The 20,967-nt window shown below is 42.5% G+C and overlaps 1 protein-coding gene across 2 annotated transcripts in view; it reads right to left on the reverse strand.

The window, feature by feature from the left end:
- Nucleotides 1-182: 182 nt before the first annotated feature.
- Nucleotides 183-20,967, reverse strand: part of AK8 (adenylate kinase 8) — a 65,699-nt gene continuing 44,914 nt past the window's right edge. For both annotated transcript variants that reach the window (XR_015278199.1, XM_086858290.1), the window contains 2 exons: nt 2,491-2,571; nt 183-451 (listed from right to left, as the gene is read on the reverse strand). Coding sequence is in view for 1 of the 2 variants with exons in the window: in XM_086858290.1 (XP_086714416.1) it covers nt 205-451; nt 2,491-2,571 (328 nt within the window). In the remaining variant the exon portion in view is untranslated. The remainder of the gene's footprint in view (nt 452-2,490; nt 2,572-20,967) is intronic.

Genomic DNA, 20,967 nt, shown 5'->3' on the forward strand with positions numbered 1-20,967 from the left:
CCCTTCCCAAAAGTATTAAAAATTCTGACTTTAAATTCTCACAAAATAACACAATATCCCCACTGCGACCTGGGCAACCAGGGTCTTTCCACCTGAAGTTACTCCACAGGAGCAAGAAGGAAATTTGGCCTGTACATTTTTCATTTCTCCACATATTACAGGCAAAAATTTAAAATCAACTCTTCCACAAATCATCACTTTTAATTATAAACTTCTAATGTTTTTACATGGAAGAGGCTTAATGATACAGCTTTCTATGAACTCAAAGATAACGTAAGGGTCTTGGTCAGCATTGACATAAAAGGCATCTTGGTAAAAATGCTCCAGGGCCTTGATGTTGCTGTAATAGGTGTCCAGGCGCTTCTCAATATTTTCTTCCTTGTCTTTGGGGTTCTGCCTGAGGCGGGCCTGGATCTCTGGAGTGGGAGCTGGTCTGAATGTACTGTGGTATCTGGAGAGGAGAAGAAATGCCACAGTTTCAGCTCAGCTCTAGGACACAGCAGCCACTTCTGCAGATACTCCATGCTTTTACTTATCACAGTCCTTTCTGCTCCAGGTTGTGGTTTTAAAACAAAGATTGGAAATTTCAGGGCACATAATGTGACATTGCTGCCCTCAAGAATCCTGGATCCTCCTAGGCCAAGGGTTTCTCTGGAGGTGACACTGGTAGTGTTTATATGCTCCACACAAGGAGAAATTTCTATTACATTACCCAGTGCTCCAGGTTCAGAAGCATTTCCAGATTTTTACTTGCAATCCTTGATTCCTGTCTTTAAAAAAGCATCTTAAAAAACCTAACCTTAAACATAAACACAGCCCTGTGTCCAGCATTGCTGGGACCTGTTGCTTAAATTGTGTTTAAGGTTCTTAGGCATTTAATTGCATTTAATTACACCTTTATGTAGCAGCAGAAGGTAAAGAGAAGTTAATTCACCTGAGATAGGTTTTGGTTATTTTAGTTTTCCAAATGCCAGAATTTGGCTTCCCTCAATTCACAGTTGTGGCTTCTCTCAGTTACTTCAGCAGGAAAGAGGATTTTCATCCTCAGAGTCCTGTAACAGTGCCACAGCCCAGCTCAGCTGACACCAAAGGAATTCTGATGATGTTCCTGCGTTGCCAAAGGCTCCCAACAATCTCTAAAAGTTCCTTTGCAATCAAGTGCTTAAATTCCCTGTTGGAATTGGTAATCCTAACTCTGAGTAAATGTCTAATGTGTCTCTGCCCTAACACAAAACCAGCTTATCTCTCTTCCTGTACAGACAAATATTCTGAAACTTTTGGGATAGATGCAAAACCGAGGAGAGAGCAGAGTCTGTGTCTGCAGAGCTGCATCCAACGATGTGGACACAGAGTTCATTCCACATGGGAATGAGTTAGGGCACAGCTGAAGGTCACCCCCTGCCCTGCAGCCAGAGGAGCAGGCTTTACACAGTGCCAAGGATTAGACACAGCACCTAAAACAATTCAGTTCATGGAGAATTTGTGAGGAATAAACCCCAGAGTGTGGGAGAGGGAAGCGTGTGAACTGGAGCAGATACTGAACAGCCTAATCCTAATGATGAGAAATGCAAAGATGTGGGAATGATTTGCTTCAGCCTGTTCCTTTCTGCTGAACAACCACATTGCTCATTACTAAAGCAAAGAGAGCAGTTACAGCAAATCACTGCTGCTGTCACAAGTTAATGCTGCACCTCGAGTGAGATGTCTGAATAATCATCCATCACTTTGGGACAAATCCACTCTTTATGGCCTTAATCTTTGCGGGTTCAGGATTTGTCTTTGATGCAATAGGAAGTGCTCAGCCTTTAGAAAAGCAAAATAAGGGTTTAAAATCTAGGTGTGGGGAATCATAAAAGCAGACCACAAGTGATGTTGTGAACACATGCCTACTCCACACATTTATTTGTGACTTGTTCCCTGGAAATCAAGGGTGGAGAAGGCAGGAAAGCAGAAGATCACTGGTGAGACAAGGGGATGTGACACCAGTGAGATGAACCAACCTTACAGTGACTCAGTGACTCAAATGAGTCTGCTCTACTGAGCAGGAAATTCATTAATACCTCCCAGCAGACAGGACCATCACAGGAGCCCGGGGAAGTAAAGTGCATCAAGTTTTCCATTTTCCCCAGCTGGGAAGCCTTCAAAATTCCCATGGGAATGTCTGAAAGTCATCTGCATTTAGGCTAGGTTTCAGACATCTTCCCACAGCATTATTTTACCAACCAATTTAGCTACCATTAAAATGTTAAACCTGATGTATTTGCTGCTGCAGATTTCAGGCACCAGGATTTAAAACCAGTTCTGAGGAGCTGCTGCAGCAGGAAGGTGGGCTGGTGCTTCAGGAGCTATGAAAGTTTTAACTTTTCTTTTAAGGAATCCCTATGCAGGAGTAGTGCATTCCTGAGCTCCTTAGATTTCTAAGAAGCCTATTTGGTGCTTTCATCTCCCTGGCAGTCAGAAAAACGTTAGACATGAGCCAGGAGTGCTCACCTCTCCCCAGTGACGGGATCCGTCCTCCGCTGGGACAGGCGCTCCATGATGGACTCGTACGGGAGATTAAAGAAGAACACCCTGTGGAGATCACAACAATTAAGTGCATTAACATCCTGAGAACTTCACTTGTGACCTTCAGGTGGGAGTTAATCCCCACCAAAGGAAGAGCAGTGGTGGGAGTGACAGTCCCCCCAGACCAGCAGTGTCACAAACATGAGAACAGGATTTCTGTGCAGCTTCTCCTCATGTTTTGGTTGGTCTGCAGGCTCAGCAAAGCTGGAGCTCCGTGGCACAGGGACTGTGTGTGCTGTATGCTTTGACAGCTCAGAATTGCAGCTGGAGCCTCTCTCAGGCTCTCCCAGCCCACTCACCACACAGCATTTCCCTCTGAACTCGAGATCCACTTCCCAGCCCAACCAGCAAACAGAATCACAATGACATACCCCCAAAGGTAAATAAAAAACCCCTCTGCTGTTCCTGTCAAGGACAGAGAAAGAGCTTGGCTGCCAGAATTATGCATTTCTCCTGTGCCCATGAGAGGGATTTTCCTTTTGCTGTTTCAGTCCACTTTCACTCTTTTTGCCCTTGTCTCCCCCCAGAGTGAGTCCTCTGCATTCTTCACAGCAGGATGAGTGGTAAGACAGAACACAAGCCCCATGATGCTGCTGACAATTCCCTGTCCTTTCCATCAGCACTGCCAGGGCACGGGGAGCAGCTCAGCACGGCTGGGCCTTGCTGGTGACACTGCTAAAAGGAAATATTAATGCTGAATGCTTCATTTGAAGATCAGAGTCTGCAATTCCCATTGAGCCTGAGCGGGTCAGAGCTGCTCAGCATCTGAGAGAGGCAGCCCCGCAGTGTCACTGGGGTGGGTCCCCCACCAGGAACAGCTTTTCACTGGGGGATGGAGCAGGACTTGCCAACCCATTTCACAGAGATTATACAAGTGCCCTTACATGGATGAAGGATGCAGAACCAGAAAACAACATGCCCCACATGCACCCAGACACATCCCACTGTTGCACATAAACTGTTGTGCCCATCTCACATTGATTCCTTGTCTTTTTGGTTCATTGTAGTGGTCCTGTTAATTTTATATTTGTGTTCAGTAGCTCCTCAGACAAAAATTCTTGACAAACTGCTGAGTGTGAGCAGACTTGGATCCCCTGTCCCCCAGCTATTGGAGACTAGAGCAGATCTGCACAAAGATCACATTTAACAATTAGCTCAGAGCAAAATAGAAAATAAGGCTCCCTTTGAACCTATGAAAATAATTTTTCCCAGCAAAGCACAACCTGAAGGCTGTAAATGCACCTTTCTTTACAATATACCTTCTCCTGCTGCTGCCTTCAAGGCCAGGCTTCCTGTTTTCATTTTTGTCTGCTTCTCACAGGAGATACTGCGTGGTTTAGACATTCACCAAAGGAACATTTTACACTGACTGGGTGGGATCAGACCAGATGAAAGGCTGAGCTTTACCTTGGCATGCACATAGCAGATTACTAGAATCCTTTGTAGGATTTAAAGTTATGAAAATCATCTCTCTTTTCAAATGTTTACAGATAATGACTTCTATTCACACTGTGGTAACAAAATAACAGCTAGGAATAAAACATTCAAGATCTTGGAGATTCCAAAGACAGGAAAAGAACAACAATTTCAACACTCTTTTATCCCTTACACTCTTAACATTTTGTTTTTCTTTGTTTCTGTTGCCCAACAATGGCACAAAAACGTGATTGTCAGAACAGGTAACATCTGATGATATGTCTCAAGATGAATATTCTAGTAGAGAGGAACAACATTTATACAGTCATGATAATTGATACGGCTTCCTATTATATCCTGAGACAAACAAACCCACTGAAGGATTATAACCTGGCATATCAAGAAAGCTTGTCGTAATTCATAGTTTGGAACACAAAAAGTATTATGGTATTTGAAACAGAAGAGCCTAAAAAACTCCACTTAAAAAGCTGCCAACAAAATGAACTCTGAAAGCCTTGTCTGAGACTCCCTTCTTTTCCAAACACGATGCTGCTTATTATCCAGTCTGGTGTCACCATTAAAGAGGAGTGTAGGGGGAAGATGTGGGAGGGTGCAGACATCCCTGCTAATATGGATTTTTTTTTTTTCCCCCATGTGCATTGTGTAACAGCACACACAGAATTCACTGCATGGCAGAGAATAAACTCCCAATCCAAGGGTCCTTCCAGTGGAAGGTGGGATGCCTTACCCTGCCACTCCACACATCTCCCACAGATAAAACAACACTCCCCAGAGCTGTCAGCTTAAAATCGTTCAGAAGCAGCAAAAAAAGAAAAAAAAAAAAAAGATGAAGGGGAAAACCACTGACAGAACTACAGTCTAGACTTAAAATACTTCCAATTAGAAAGCTTTATTACCATTTTGAAGGAGACACATACCCCACACAGTCTATTACACAGCCCCAGGAGGTTTGCTCACATGAGTAAAGCCTATTTACATGGATGCAGGCTGGGAAGTGTTAGCCTTGGTTAGCTGATACAGCTCCTGCAGCTCCTCAAGGTATTTCTGAGCAACATTTGGCCTCTGTCCCTCGTTCAGGCTACGGTGACTCTGATTACAGAACCAAGCTGACCCTCCAGCTGCCCAGGTAACACATTTGTTGGATTTCTCTTGGAAATCCTTGTAACACAGAGGGCTGCACCCATGACCTTGATCCAGCATTAACTGGAACAACTCCCTGCAAGTACTGGATTCCTCTCCAAGCAGAGCTTGGCCCATTCCACACACTGAGCATGGTTTTCTCACATAAATGCATCCTCTGTAAAGCTCACTTTAGGAATCAGCCAGGCTTTGTATGTTGTAATGTGTCACAACTCCTATCAAGGGGAAATATGAAACAGATGTCATCAGAATTGGTAGACAGGGAGGCGAGGAAACACAGCCTCATATCAAAGTACACAACATTACCCTGCTGGATTAGCATCCAGCACAGCTCCTCTGCCACAGCTCCCAGTTCAGCTGCAGGAGGGGAGTGGTGTCAGTCAGCAGCAAGGAGAGGGGAGGGCTGGGCAGAGGGGCACCAGGAATCCTCACTCCTGTGCCACAGGGTCAGAATCCACCTATGGGCGACCAAAAATCTTCGGCATCCAGTTGGAGACTGTGGGGAAAACTTGGTGCAGCCTCTGAGGTCTCTGAAAACAAACGTCCCCCTGACTCCCTGACTGAAACCAAGGCACCCCTAAGCACAGCTCTGTCCTCTCTCCTTTATTCCATCTCCCAGGAGAGGAATGTGTGGGAAAAGGTCCAGTCCTGTCAGCTTTTACAGATGATAAAACTGTGAACACAAATGTTAAAAGGCACAAAAATCTGTGCATCAGAATCCTGCCTCTTCCTCACTGTACTTGACATCACTTATCTAATCTAGTGCAGTTTCCAGATACATTAGAGAGATTAAATTCCAACAAATTAATAATGATGATGACACCTTCACTGTGTACCCAGTCAAATGAGAACTTGCTGCCTTTGGATGGCGATGAAATATAGTCCAGCCCTAACAGCTGGAATATAACGCTGTTTTCCTACCAGCCATCTGGCATTCCAGAAGAGTATTCCAGCCACTGCTGGCTTCTGACTATTCAGACAGTGTCATCTCAGAGCCTGGAGGTCACCAGGGCATCCTCATGCTTCCCCTGGCAAATGGAGGGAGGAGAGGGAAGAGCAGGGGTGGCAGAGGTGTTATTTCCCCCCTGATCGTGAGACAGCGTTTTTGGAAAAACGTGTCCCAACCACGCCGTAAGTGAAGGATTTGTGACCTACACAACAGCATTTGACTAATCCTGAGCTGCATTTTTTCCAGATGGCAACCAACCCACTTAATCCAAGTTATTAACAACTGGCAGTGCTCAGTGCTGTCCTCACAAGAATTTATTTGGTGATGGTTTTCCTGTTTCCTAGATATAACCACACTGACTTCAAACACCTGGAAGGAAAAAATTTTGAGTGTTGCTGTAAGAGAAGCAGGTGCTGTGTGCCTGAATCCTGGAATCCTGTGCTAGGGAATAAGGAATGCTCCTGTTAAGGACAGTCCCTTTCCAGGATGGCTCCAGTTCCCTGCCAGCTGCCTTCACATCTCCAGAGAGCTGAAGCTCTGCCTGTGAGCCAGGTCCTGTCATTTGAGCACAGCTGCTTCATGAGGCTGACCTAGATGGATCCAGATGTTGGCTGTTCTAAACCTGAGCTATTTACTTAGGTCAGATTCTCAGCCTTGGCATTTCCCACTACTTAAGTTGCTCTGGATTGACACTGGTGGAGTGGAGCCCAAAGTCAAGCCCTTTTTACAGAACTATTGTCTGTGAAATTAGATTATACTGTGAAATCAAATTCATACCTTGTTTTCATTTAAGGATGTAGAGACAACACAACACGATATCTGAGACAGGATCCTGATCCCTACCTGGCTCTTAAAAACAGAGACTACTGACTTGCTTGTGGCTATATCAGGACCAGGTCAAGCTTTGCAACAAAGTTAGGATGCTCAAATTAACACAAAAATACACCACCAGCCAATATTGGGCCACTTTTAATGCAGCTTTTAAACTTTTGAGTTGAAACTGCAACTTTAAAAATAGTAAGCTATTAATCTTTCCCTTATTTTCTTGACTCCTATATATCTTCTCCATCGCAGGCAGGTACCAGCTGCCATATTCCCATTCTTCATGCTCTGCACTCTGCAAAAAAAAAGAGGCCCCTGCTGGCCAATTCTTGTTTAAAATTGTGCATAATTGATAGTGGCAAATCTACCCCAGCTGTGTCTAAAACCTCTCCAGGGGCAAGAAAAACACTCTCTGTGACTGTCATTAACTACTAAATTAGCAAGTGCTCCTGGCAGTTTACAACGTATCACATCAGTCTGCTTTAAAAAAAAAAAAAATGTGAAGATCAGATGCCTGTGTGATGTCAAAGTTACAGCAAACTTTGCTGGCAGGACTTTGACAGACCCTCAGCTAAATCAGAGCAAAAAGAACAGGAAGCAGAGAGTGGAAGAAACAGAGGGAAAGAGACAAAAGTTACCTCCTTTTCCAGGCAGCCAGATAGAAAATATCGAATTCAAGGGTACAAATAGTTGTGCCTTTCACGAGGCACAGAAGATCTCACGCCATATGGAGATATCAATAGTGTTCCTGATGCTATGGCACAATTCTCCATGGAAAACAACTCTCCTGGAGGCCTCTGTTCTGGCAATGCAATGGTTACAAGTTTTGTAATTGAAATATAAAGCTGAGAAAGAGCTGAGGTTGAAGTTTAAGGATGCAGAATTTCCTGAAAGGCCAGCACAGGTTCAATCCTTGTGTGATCCCCAGCACAACACAAGCTCCTCCCTTCGGTTCACAAAGCAGCCAAAGCAAGAGGGGAAGGAAATCACAGAGTTCTCACAAATGCATGCAAAAGCTTTGGGTGCATCATGGACTGAAGTGGCAGAGGGACAAAACCATCTCTAAAAACTGCCTGAATTTGGGTAAACTCTAAGACTTTGTTCAAATTGACCATATTATTAGCTTTTAAAAGTTTCAAAAAGTGTTCAAAAGTGTACAAAACTTCTGGATTTTACAAGCAGAAAGGAGTGGGATGGCAGCTTTTGTCAGGGTACAAAAATTATCAGCATTGCTAAAAGGTCTTTTCTTTGGGTTGCACCACTGAGTGATCACAACAATATGATAAATAAAGTTAATGGTCCAAGTTGACAGGTACGAGGAGGTTCAGATTTTAATCCAAGTACCTAATTCCAGATAAAACCCTGACCATTTTCTCTTTATTGACTTTATAGCCAGAGATACTGACTTGGATCAATCAATTCCCCTTGAACATCCCCTTCCCTACAGCATAAAGACACCTTGAACCTGAAACCTTGGCTAAGCCTCTTCTCAAGCACCATGGCCCACACACAGGATGCCAAACACGTTATACTTCCACAATCACATTCTGCATCCCAAAAACCCCTCTTAAAAATTAAAACTGGTTACACAGATCCCATCTATCTTCTCCCAAGTCTTGTTCAGGGTTCAGTGCAGTTCTCACCAGGTGTTTTGCCCATGGGTAACCAGACTACAAAGGCTCTGCTGAGGCTGCACCCCTGACTCGACATGAATCACAGTTTATTCCCTACCCTAAATACTTCTCCTGCATGTCTCTGCAATGGATAAAATGATCCTTATCTCTTATTTATGGAAGGAGCTGTTGGGAGGTTTTATTCACTGATTTCTTTCAAACTCTGGGATATCTTCTGATGAAAGATGCTTGATGCTATTTTGGGAAGTAATTTCACCCTCTAGGTTTCAACCATAAGGGAAAATATACTGCATAAACACTAAAACACAGGTTAATCAGCACAAGTGTTTTGCTCATTGAGCTTTTACAATGATTCATGGCATGACAAGCTATTTCCAGACACTGGATCTTTTCAAATGGATGCATTTCTGTTGAATAACTACAAAAGGCAGCTAAGTGGGGCCCTATTCCCAGGACATGGCTGCTGGCCAGGGGAGTGAGATGAACATCCTTTGTGGCTGCAGATGTTCTTTCCCCTCACCAGCAGTGCAGAGTTATGACTCTGTTAGATCTTTTCCACCCCCCAGCTGGATGAGCTGGGCTCCAGCAGCCCAGACAACCCAGGTGACAAGGTCCCTCCTGTGTCCCATCCCACCAGCCTGGTGGCTCAGTGGCACCCCAGCAGGTGCCACACCAGCTCACCCAGGGGCAACAAGCACTGGTGCCTGTCTGACAGAACAATGGACTGGGTCTGGAGCTGGGATAAAGCAAAGCAGCTCCACGGATTCACAGCAGCAAAGAACCCCAGGCCTTTGGGCAGCCAGAGCCCTTCCATGGTCTGCAGGACCTGGGGCTGTGCAAACCCTACAGAGCAGAGTGAAAGGCACAGAGAGAGCAAATGTGCTTTAGGATTTGCTTTGGTGCATTTTTAAAGCTTCTTTTGAGGTGGCAACATTAACTCTTTCTTTGTGTAATAAGTGGCTTGGATGCATTAATAGCTGCATTCAAAACTGCTTTACATTTCTCCCCTCATTTCTATTCTTTGCCTCCTCCTAATTCTCAGCTGTTATTCCAGCATCTTTGCATTCCCCCTGGAGTTCATTCCAGTGGTGCTTTATGAATCACAGAATAAGATGGCAGCCAGCAGTGCTTTAGAGAAGTGTGCCTGGCACGATTTCTGCCCTGCACAATGTTAATCAAACCCCTTCTCAGATAATCCACAGCCTCTGCAGCCCCAGAGGCCCAAGGTCAGGAACCTGAACCCTCTCCCACAAATGCAGGCGTGTTTCCTCAGATCCCTGCAACCCTGCCCTGCGATAATTAGATTCTGCAAAGCAAATCTGGAGCAGAGCAACAACTCCAGAGTTAAGCACCAGCAAACTCATCCCAGGACTGATGCCTTTGCTGTCTGCAGCTTGGCACCAGCACCTCCTGCCCCTAACGAGGAAACCTATACTTTTCTTCCTTATTAAATAAACTGAATCAAATTTAGAGTAAATGATGTTTAACCCCCACCCCCAACATTTAAACACTAACTTTTGTTGTTAGTAAAATATTTGGTATGTAAAAATAAATAAAAGAACTGACACGGAAAAAGTGTATGATTTGGGGGCAAAGGGAGGGAATAAAAGAATGGATTATAATGTGTCATTTTATATATGTGTCAAAAAAACCCAATTTCATAATAGGGAATAAAAATTCCCTGTTTAAATACTGTCAAATAAATCCTCAAATGTAATAGGGTTCACTTCTGGGGAAAGGAAAACTAAATCTGATTAAATATTAATGTGGCGTAGTATTAATTAAGAGAGAAAAAAGTCCATCAAGAGAACCCCAATATGTTTACTGTGTCCCCAGGAAGCTGGAAAATTTCACAATCAAGTGTGTAAATGTTCTAAAAAAGGGTCCTGAATATTTTATGAATATTTGTCATAAAACAGAAATAATAACCACTGTGCAGAGCTATTAGAATTAATATTTATGCTGCCTGCCATGAAATATTCATGGGGACAGAGAAAGGGGGGCCCGTAAGACAAGAATTAATTTACATTGGGCTTGGTTTACCCGCTGGCTTGATGTTTAAAGACGGCTTGACAAGGCTCCATATGAATCCGTCAGTCACTTGCAGCGGTAGGTGGGGTGAAGGCAGGGGGAGGCAGGGGGGGAGCAGGTCCAGGCTGCTGACAGCTCACAGATTGAGTTTCTGACAGCCCTTAAAAAATCTAAACGGCCCCCCACCTTTTTTTCCTTCTTCCATTGCCCAAGGCGCTCTGTACTGCCACCGTTCATCCGATCTCCCCTTCCATCTGCTGAAATTAAGGAATTAATGAGCGCTATACACTTTACAGCAGGCCCCAGGAATGTTTACTGGTGATTAAATTATAATGCAGCCGAGCTGTATAATTCATGAACCAATTAAAGGAAGTGTTAGTTGATTTGATGGGATGAGGACGTACAAAAAGCATTTAACTAATAGGGAACCGTGGGCTGCCGGGCGCTTTGGCTTTCTCGGATTACGCGGCTAATTGCTCTGCTTTATAGGGCTGTCACAGATAGCCATACATATTTCATTGTTCTCAAATACTTCAATTGTTTGCTTTCGTGTTGCTGCTGTAATATGTAGAAGCCCAGCCAAACTTCAGTGTAGTTAAAGCACTACTCTGCAAAAGCAGGTTGCTCTGGGAGGAGGGAGGGACGAGAGGGGCACAAGGAAAAGGCTGGCTGAAAAGGAGTAACTTAAAGCCTCGGAGTTAAATGTCACTCAGCAATTACATGATTAAAAGGTGCAACATATGATAGTCTTTTGTTTTACAACTTTTTGGACACTAATATTCTATGCTGACTTCACCGTGGAGAAAATATTGGTGCGCTGAGCTGCTTTTTGTGTTTCTAATACTGAGGAGTGAAGGAGGAAGGTGGAGAGGAAAGTGTATTAAAAAATCCAGCAAGGAAGAGCTAGATTGCAGTGGTTATCAAGAATAACACATTGTGTTTAAACTTAGGTGGTTTGATATTCTAAAACATGCAGGAGATGAAGGAGTTTGATCTCCTCTAGAGGAGAATGTTCGGTGTCTAATTCAGAGAGCTGCTGAGTCCTGCGAGCTGCTCATCCCAACAACTCCAGTTTGTTGCACAAGGAACGGGGGAATTTGCCATTCCTGCTGTTTCACAAAGCACTCCCCCACAGCTGGCAGGCCACAGGGTTTGATGAAACACATCCTCTGGATTTGAAGGGGCCTATCAGTCAAGTTACTCCTCAGTCAAAAGAGGCACGTTCATCCAGCAGTGAAATCCCCAGGCCATATCCAGAGGTATTGCCAAAGAAATTAGGTACCATCAGATAAACATCTCACACAGGCACTATTTTGTGGTTAGACCTTGGAATCTATTGAGTAAACAACAAACTGGGTGAATATTGGATTTCTTTAGTTCAGTGATGAAGGCTGCACACCTCTGTGTGTCCTGGCAAGGTGTTTTGTCACCCACCTGAGGGACTCTGTGGTAAATCCTGACCTGTCTCATTTGGAGCTTTCCATTCCAAAGTGTTGTACAAACAACAGCTCAGCAACTTCCAAGATAAGTTATTATGTAAAGTTTACAATCTGGTTCATCCATTTCCTTGCACCTGTTCCATCCAGGATTTGGGTTTGGAAAGCAATCCCCCTGGAGAGCCTTCCACCTGAAATCAGGATGTCTTTGCAAGCCAGGTGTTCAGCAGGGAGGCAAGAGACCTACATTTAGTGATTAGTTACTTTATTTTCTAAAAAGCAGAGCAAACCTAAGTGGCCCCAGAAAGAAGGAGCTGCACATCCCATTTCCCAGGGCAGCACTCAGATTAGCAGGCTTGGGGCAGTCTGGGTGGAAAAAAACCTGGGGTACTAAAGAAAAAAGATTTCTCATATAGCTTGACACTGATGTTAAAAAGCATGAAAATAATAATAAAAAAGTCCCTTTATTTAGAACTTCCATATATTGATAGTTTGTCCCCGGTTTCTGAGTTAAGTGATGCAAAACTTTGGCTTAGTTTAACAGGTAGGCTCTGAAATAAGGGATAATGACATCAGTCACACAGCAGGAAAAACTTGTCATCAACCCACTGGGAGGCTGAGTAAAATGGAAATTGGATTGCCTGCTCTAGAAAATAGGTTAAATTGTCTGGGAGATGAAGTTGATCCTAAACTCACCTAAATGGGCAGTGCCTTGGCTGTGAAATCCAACTTCCCAGATAATCATGGGGACAGTTCTACACACTGTATGTGATCTTGGGGAGCTGTGAACTACCCATTGTAGGATTAAATAAATCTGCAATTTGGTAAAATCCATTAAACGACATTTCTGACATTGAGCACTTGGGACAGCAACAGAGTGTTGGTTAATAAGAAAAAAGTGTTTGTGCAGAAAAACTGAGCTCAGACTGTCCCAGGAACAGCGAGCAGCACTGTGGGCATTACATGGGAGAAAAGCAGAGGTGAGAGCAGGCTCAGGAATCACTCTGTGCCAATGATTGCTAACAGGAAATGTCAGAACTTGGCAATGTCAAGGAATCACAGGCACTGCAGAAAGTATTTTCTTTGTGTCTTTTGAAGTGCCCTGGATACAATCAATCACACAGAAGAAAACTCCTATATTTCAGCTCAATGTGGAAAGGGCTATTTGCATTTCAATATGTTCAATTTATCCTGCCAATAAAAACATGGAATCATGAAGAAGAGATCAGGCCATTGGAGTGAAAAACAAGAGATGACATCCTGCAGACCCTTCAGATAAAACAACTTCTTGTTTGTAACATTTCTGTTGACGTCCTAATATTTCTGAATGATTGGGTTTTCAAATGAGATCAGTCAGCATGCAAATAAGGAAACAGGATCAAGACATCTCCCGTATCTGATTGGATAGAGAAATTATCAAAAGACCCTTTTTTCATATCAAATTTCCATCACAAAAGGTCAAACTTTCAACTCCCATTACTTTTGCTAACTGCATTTCACTGTGCCTGCCAGCTCATTGCTACTGCTGTTTTCAGAAGAAAAACAGAGAAGTAACAAACAATTCCATCTTCTCCCACATCTGTCAGACAGGATGGACAAACATTTTTTAATCTTATTCAAGTTTTGTCTACAGCCCTAAAACCCTTGCAGCCAAAACATCCTTTCTAACCTGCTTAGCTATTCCTAGGTTGCTTTTATTTTTCTTACAGGTTCTCTTCTTATTTTCTAGCCCACAGATTGACAGAGCACCAGCTGTGTTGCCAGAATGTTTTGTCCTACAATTTGGCCATTTAAAACACTTTTTGATGTGTGCTTTCCTAAAATATATGTCCCTGTGTTGTCTGGCTGGACTGCTGCCTAAATACACAAGTAATGGATGTTCCAGAAATGGCCCAAAACTCAAAGCACTCAGCTCACACAAACTCAAGAGGAGCACCTCAGCACCCCGAGGTGCCATCCACTGCTTCTCAGGCTTAAAGCTGAATTTTGAACAGCAGGGATAAGCAAGTGGGGCAAGCACAAGAAAAATGAATTCATTAGTAAATTGGCAGGACTAGATGTATTCATTGCTACTGGTCCCATAAAAATTCTTACTCAACATTATTATCACTGCAACATATATAACCCATCAGATCAGTACCTAGAGGTTTCTGTTATTCTGATTTTCTCTGTTGTTCTTATTACTCAACAACTAAATGCTTCACAAAGCCATTTCCTACAGAAATATTTATGTTTGCAAATGTTTATTGGCCTCTCTATCATGATCAAGCTTTTATGAGCACTCTATACAAAACTCTGAATTAAATACATAATTCCTGCTCTATCAGATCTGTGTTTGTCTGTTTTACACAGCCAGGTACTGGTGAACTACAGAACACCTTACAGAAAATCTAATTTACATGGTAAAGATATTTCCATCCACACTGTGTGTGTGGGCTGGTGATTACAGGAAGTTAATGAGGACGAAGAGGATAGAGGGTTTAAATTCTATTAAAGGCTTTTATTCATTGTGCTGGTTGTCCTGAACAACCTCTTCCAGGCTCTGAACCATCATAAGCTGGAAGGAGATGGAGGAAATGTCACACAAATGCTTCTGAGTTGCTCCACATCACACAGGTGACCACAACAGCTCAGCTACACGGAGTAATCCCCTGGAATCTGCTCTTCCTGGCAGCTCTGAGCCAGGAACAATGAACAACTCACATCAGGAGCTGTTCTCCCAGATTACTTCCTTCATCTCTGAGTTTGCATTTTTCTTTTCCTGTCGATCAGAAGTGCCTGTGGTGATTTGTCAATGTCTCTATGTAGCAAATAAACTAAGATTCTGGCCTCTCTACCAACATCAGATCAATGTTCTCAGCTCCTTGGTGCCCAACAAACGCCAGATGCAGAATACAAGGAAATTTTTTGCATATCAATTCTTGGGAATGGCTGGAGCTGTGCCAGGGGAGGTTTAGGTGGGAGTTAGGAAAAGGTTCTGCCCCCAGAGGATGCTGGGCACTGTCCAGGCTCCCCAGGGAATAGGCATGGCCCCAGAGCTCTAGGAGCAGTGAGACAACAAGGGACATGGTGGGATTGTTGGGGTGTCTGTGCAGGCTCAGGAGTTGGACTCCCCAATCCTTGTGGGTCCCTTCCAGCTCAGGATATTTTATGATTCTATGAAAATAACAGTGAATACATTTTATCTATAAGTCTCTGCTCTTCAGAAGTCTATTAATATTGACATACTAATCATCAGGCCACTTAAATGGATAAAAAGTCTTTATCTGAAAGGTTAAAATCTGTAGTGTTCTCTTTTTTCCTGAGACATGTCTGGTTAAAGGTATTTTGAGGATGAACTGAGGATTTCAGTCACTAGGTAAGGTCTGGAGCTCATGGGATTTAATAATGAGCTCTTCAGAGTAGATGAAGAAAATATAAAAGATCTGCTGACTGGAAACTGTATTTGACATTCAGATACATTCACGACTGAGGTGTGGGATTCTAATGATGAGTAACTGCATGGGAAGTTATTCACTCTTGGATTGATTGCACAGGCAACTTTTAAACAGAATGATTTTTCCTCAAAAAAATACTCTAGTTCAAACAAGACTCTGTCTGAATCTGTTGTGAATTACAATGTGTTTGGAATTAATCAGATAGAATCTGACATTTAACAAAAAAGAAAAAGATGGATTTTTCTTCTTAGAACTGTTTTAAATGAAGACTCCTGTTCCTTAAAAGGCCCAACCACTATGCATAACTGTTTGTACCCAGAAATAAACTGAAGGAAAGGGCACTCACCTCCACTTGCAGCTTGCACATACCAGGAAAATGTGAAAAGCTGAATGTTTATATTATTTCCTCACTAATATAACAGAATCCTGTCTAACACCATAATGAAAACTACCTCTTACAAAATCAAACCCTCTGGTTCTTCTGAGGGCAAAGCTTCCAGGTTACCCAACAATTAAGAATTTTCCAAATGCACAGTTCAGACAACCACACAAACTCAGCAGCACAGACTTTGTGCATCTTGTAAGAATGAGGAATATTCACAGATATCAGCCCTTTGCAGAATGTTTTTTAAGGGCAGGGAGGAAAACAGAACAGGTTTTTGTGTTAGCTTCCAGTAAAGAGCTTACACTGCCATTACCATAAATCACCCCAGAACATCCACAGTGATAGAGCACCTTTCAATAAAAAAAATACTGCAGCTTCCTTCAGAAGCACTGCCACTTGCCATTTCTTTGAGGTAATCAGATAGCCGTTAATTAATAAACCTGTCAGGTGAATCGTCCTGCTCTGGTCATCATTATCCATTCTGTAAGAGAATCCTGCTCTCATCACTGCTATCCACCCCATAGCTTCCAGCTCAATTAACTTAATGCTATGCAAATGAGAGCCTCTCCTCATCATTAGCTTATAGCCCACAAATGTTAATAACATAATTGGGCCTTCAACAGGGTAATTAGACACGATTTCTTCCATTAGTCTTACAAGGCTAATTATTGTTGATAGGAGAGAGGGGATGAGTCCCAGTGCTGCATGCAAAGAGGGGCATCTGGTTAAAGCAAATATAGACAAAGCATCAACAAGGTAAAACAACAGTTGAGACCCAGAGCAGGGTCAGGTAGGGGTGGGGTGAAGGAAGACATCACCAAGAAAAACTTAGGAACCACGGGAGAAATTCTCTACAAGACAAGAAATAAATCCAAATATTCAGCCTGATGCTGGAGTTCTCCTGCCCTTAGCAGTTGAAACATGATGCTTAATAAATCCAAGGAAGTTCCTCTCAAGCTTTTGCAGACAGAGCAGTTGGGAAGCTGTGCTGCTCAAAACTCCAGGTTTGAGTTGCAAATGTGCAGCCACAGAGAAGACCTTGAGAACTGAATTCATTCCTCCATTTCCCAGGTTATTATGTTCAACCAGTTCTCCTGCCACCACTGGTTTGGCTTTGTCTGATGACAAAACCTTTCTGAGGAACACTTACTTGCTGTAATAACCAGAGGAAACTGTCTCAAGTTGAGCCAAGGGAAGTTTAGAAAGTAGGAAGAATATTCTTCATGGAAAAGGTGGTTGGGCATTGGAAAAGGCTGCCCAGGGAAGTGGGGCAGTCACCATCCTTGGATGTGCTCAAAAATGTGTGGATGTGGCACTTGAGGACATGGTTTAGTGGTGAACACCATGGTGGTGTTGGGTGGAGGGTTGGATTTGATGGTTTTAAAGATCTTTTCCAACCTTCAGGATTCTGTGACTCTAATTACAAAACTGGAGTACACTGAATTCATCAATAATCACAAAGCAAAATTCATGTCAGCAATTTATTGACAGAAAGTTAATAAAAAACTGGATTCAGTGTAATGGACTGGCAGTAATATTTCTAACAACAACAAAAAAATGGCAGCAAGTTTCCAAATTTAAATTCTATTTTGGCTGATGGAATGAAAGCTAAGGATTTGTTCCTGTGCCAGTTAAACCTGTGTATCCATGGAGGTTAGAAATGTACAACTGGAGACAGAGTTCTGTGAGAAAACTGGACTTTTAAAAGAAGAAAGAAAACTTTACAAAAATATGGCAAGCTCTCCATACCCAGCACCACTTAGCTTTGACAGTTCAGTGTCTTGCTGCAAAGTGTTTAAAAAAAAAAAAAAAGTAAAACTGAAGAGGGAACAGGACTCAAGGGGTTGAGAAAACACATTATCTCTTTATTTTGTATCTTTTAAACTTTGGGGCACATTCATAGCCAATATAATTCCTTTGATTTCACTGCAAGTATGTGAGGAGGTACCTTTTCTATAGACTTGTCCTGAAAGCTTAAATTATGTTCACAGCTATTGTAGCTTTTACTAGAAGGCTAAATGAAACCATAACTCTTTTAACCTACTGTACCTTGACCTTTGGTCAGTCTCTCAACAGAACAGGATTGTTCACTCAGTGAATATCAGTGGGATATTAATCAGCATTCATGTCAAAAGAATTATAAACAATTTTTTAAGAATTATTTTTATCAAAGCATGACAGTGCCCTACTGAGTTAAGGGATATAGAACCTGTTAGGAAAGGGTAATCTTTAAAAGCCTCTGTGGAACAGATAAAACTCTTTCACAAAATTTATTTCACAGGACAGCATTCTGTAATATGGAATTTTACAAACATAATGGATTTAGGGACAGAAAATTTGATCTTTGCAAAGCATAAAAGCCCTGGGTCACCTCTTACACCTGAGTCAAAGGAGGTCAGTTTAAGTGATAGTGATTAATACATTTATGTGGCTGCAGGTGATCCAAGCCCATAGAATTGGATCCAGTGCATCTGTCAGACATCAGGGATCATTCCCACACCTTTCCTGCAGAATAAGCCATGGCAGGATTCAGTTCCCCTCTCTTAAATTGCCCTGCACTTACTAAATTTACTCACTAGAAAATTCTGAGCAAATATCTTGTTCCAAGGCAAACAGCAGCAAATCCACTGATGTTTTAATGAAGATTAAACTTTCTAATCCTCGTGGTAATGACAAACCAGTCTCCATTCAATATGCAATATTACTTGTCAGTTTTAATCACCAAAACTGTATTATATTTGCTACAGACTGATGCACTTGTCTTCCCAGACCTTCAGCCTGGAGAATCCAAGCAAAAGCAGCACAGTGCTTGTTCTGCTGAGGGTTTTCTCCATGGGCCAATTTTGCCACATGAGCTGTGAGTAAAGCCTTACTCTGGGATTAGTCCCAGATCCAACAAGATCACTAAATCAGAGCACAACTGGCACAATCCTGCCCGTGTTTTTACCTCAGGAATTCTGAATTCCAGTGATTGTGGAGTTCATAAACTCAGTTTTAACCTGTACAAGATGTAAGGGTGGCTTTAGTGCATTTATTCAGAAGAATATTCAGCCAAATTCAGCTACCACACTGCTGAAGTAATCAGCAAGATACTGACATGATGGGAGATGCTGGACAACACTCCTTTCCCCTTGGGCTTCCTCAGCCACTTAAAGTCTTTATTTATTTAGTTCTCACACATGCAAAATTCTCCTCAGTTTTATCTACACGTGTCCTCTTACCAGTGAAAAGTAAATGCCTTGGTTAATTAAATTAAAGTATGCTGCCATATCTTTATATTTAAAGATATATTTTACTTTATTTATATTAGTTCACTAATTTTTAAAAGTTTTTCTGGTTCTAGGCAGATCTCAAAACCAGTATCTTCATTACAAAAACACTACAAAATCACCCTTGCATGTATATATTTTTTTATTTGTGTTAACTACTGAGTTAATTAAGGAGAAATTTTGAAAATGATTCTTTAGACCATGAGGAAATAGTCAGAATTGACAAAGTACATCATATTTTACCCTGTGAGATCAATCAGCGTTGCACAGCATGAAATGCACTGATGGTGCATGACTGCAGCCACAGCTTTTCCTACATGCCTATCTCAGCAGAATTGTTGGATCAGAGGGACTCTGGGCCAGAGAGCCTCACAAAATGCTGCAGGAGAACCTCAGGCAATGCCACAGCACCCCCAGCACCTCTGGATCCCAGCCCAGAGTCAGCCCCAGAGAGAGAGAGATGAACAAACTGACAGACCTGATGGAGAGTTCAGTGAACTCTTGGGGATGCTCCAAAATGTGTGAATAAAACTTCAGCAGAGAGAGGGCAGAGGGGAAAAGCACTGAGCTTAGACTTGGCCACTATTTAAATGATAACACTTTTATTTCCTTGCCTGTTTCACTTCACTCCTTAAACCAAATTCATGTTTTAGGTGAATGCCCTGAACAACCTCTGTGGATTTGTAGAGATTAGTATCACAAAGTTGTCATTGGACTGAGACATGACTGGCTTGCTTTGTCTTGTCTAAAATTTGCTACCAGTGCCAAGGACACCAAAATTAGCCCAGATTCTGCTGCTTTTACAGAATTTTCCCTCTCCAGTTTGGTGCTGAGTTCAGAAAGGCAGCCTTGATGTTGGTGGCAACTTCCAAGAGAAACAGTTCCAATGTAAGGGCATCCAGGATAGAAAGCCTTCAGGTTTCCTAATGTTTCCTCATTTGTGAGAGATGGCTACTGCAGGAAAATATCCCTCCTTTCAGCAGTAAAAGGAATGAAAGGTTGAGCATGTGGTGCTGGGTCCTTAAAAATAACAATAAAAATAATGACTTAGAAGTAGAAGCTTTTCTTCCTTCCCTTCCTGGAGACTTTGGAAGCTTGCTGAGATCAGAGCACTCCTTAATTGCTGTATCCAGGATTTCACCAGACAAACTCCAGCCATCAAAAGGAGCTTGTATGAGATGAGGTAACTTCTAAAAATAATCCCTGCCTCCCACAACTGAAGCCAAATATACCTCCTATTCTTGTTGGAGCAGAATCAGCTTGTGACAGCAAATGCAGCATCCTACAGAAAGCCCATAGAAAGATTTTAAAACTGCATTTGATGTTTTGTTGTTGCTGGCTCAAAATGCATATTAATGCTTCTCCCCAGGAGAGAAAGGCTCTTATGGGACCAATATAGGTCAGGCAGAATGTGCAGCAGAAGTGACATAATCTTTTTATTGTAATTTTTCATCCAATTTTTTTATCTATTGGATTATTTAAGAGCAAGAGCTTCTATTCAGAGTATCTCTAGGACAGAAGAGAGAGAGCAGAGTCTGAGGAAGAGGACAAGAATGCAGAATAAGGATTCCCCACCAATGGCTGAACCTCAGAAATCTGAACAAGGAGCTCATTTGGTTTGTGTGGACAAAAGAATGAGGATGAGTTTTTACCCTGCATGTAACCCTTGGGAGTGCTGAACAGAGAGCCCCCCTCCCAGACGGACACGTGAGGGATGGGAGATTCCTGGATATATTTTGTTCATTACTCCACGCCCAGTGGTGCCTCTTGCAAGCAAAGAAAAACAAAGGAAACAAAGATAAATTACTAAATTACAATCTTGTCTATGAGCAGGATAAGTGTCCAAACACTTCCATCAAGAG

This window comes from Cyanistes caeruleus, chromosome 20 (assembly GCF_971803275.1).
Source record: "Cyanistes caeruleus chromosome 20, bCyaCae1.hap1.1, whole genome shotgun sequence".
Lineage (NCBI taxonomy): Eukaryota > Metazoa > Chordata > Aves > Passeriformes > Paridae > Cyanistes > Cyanistes caeruleus.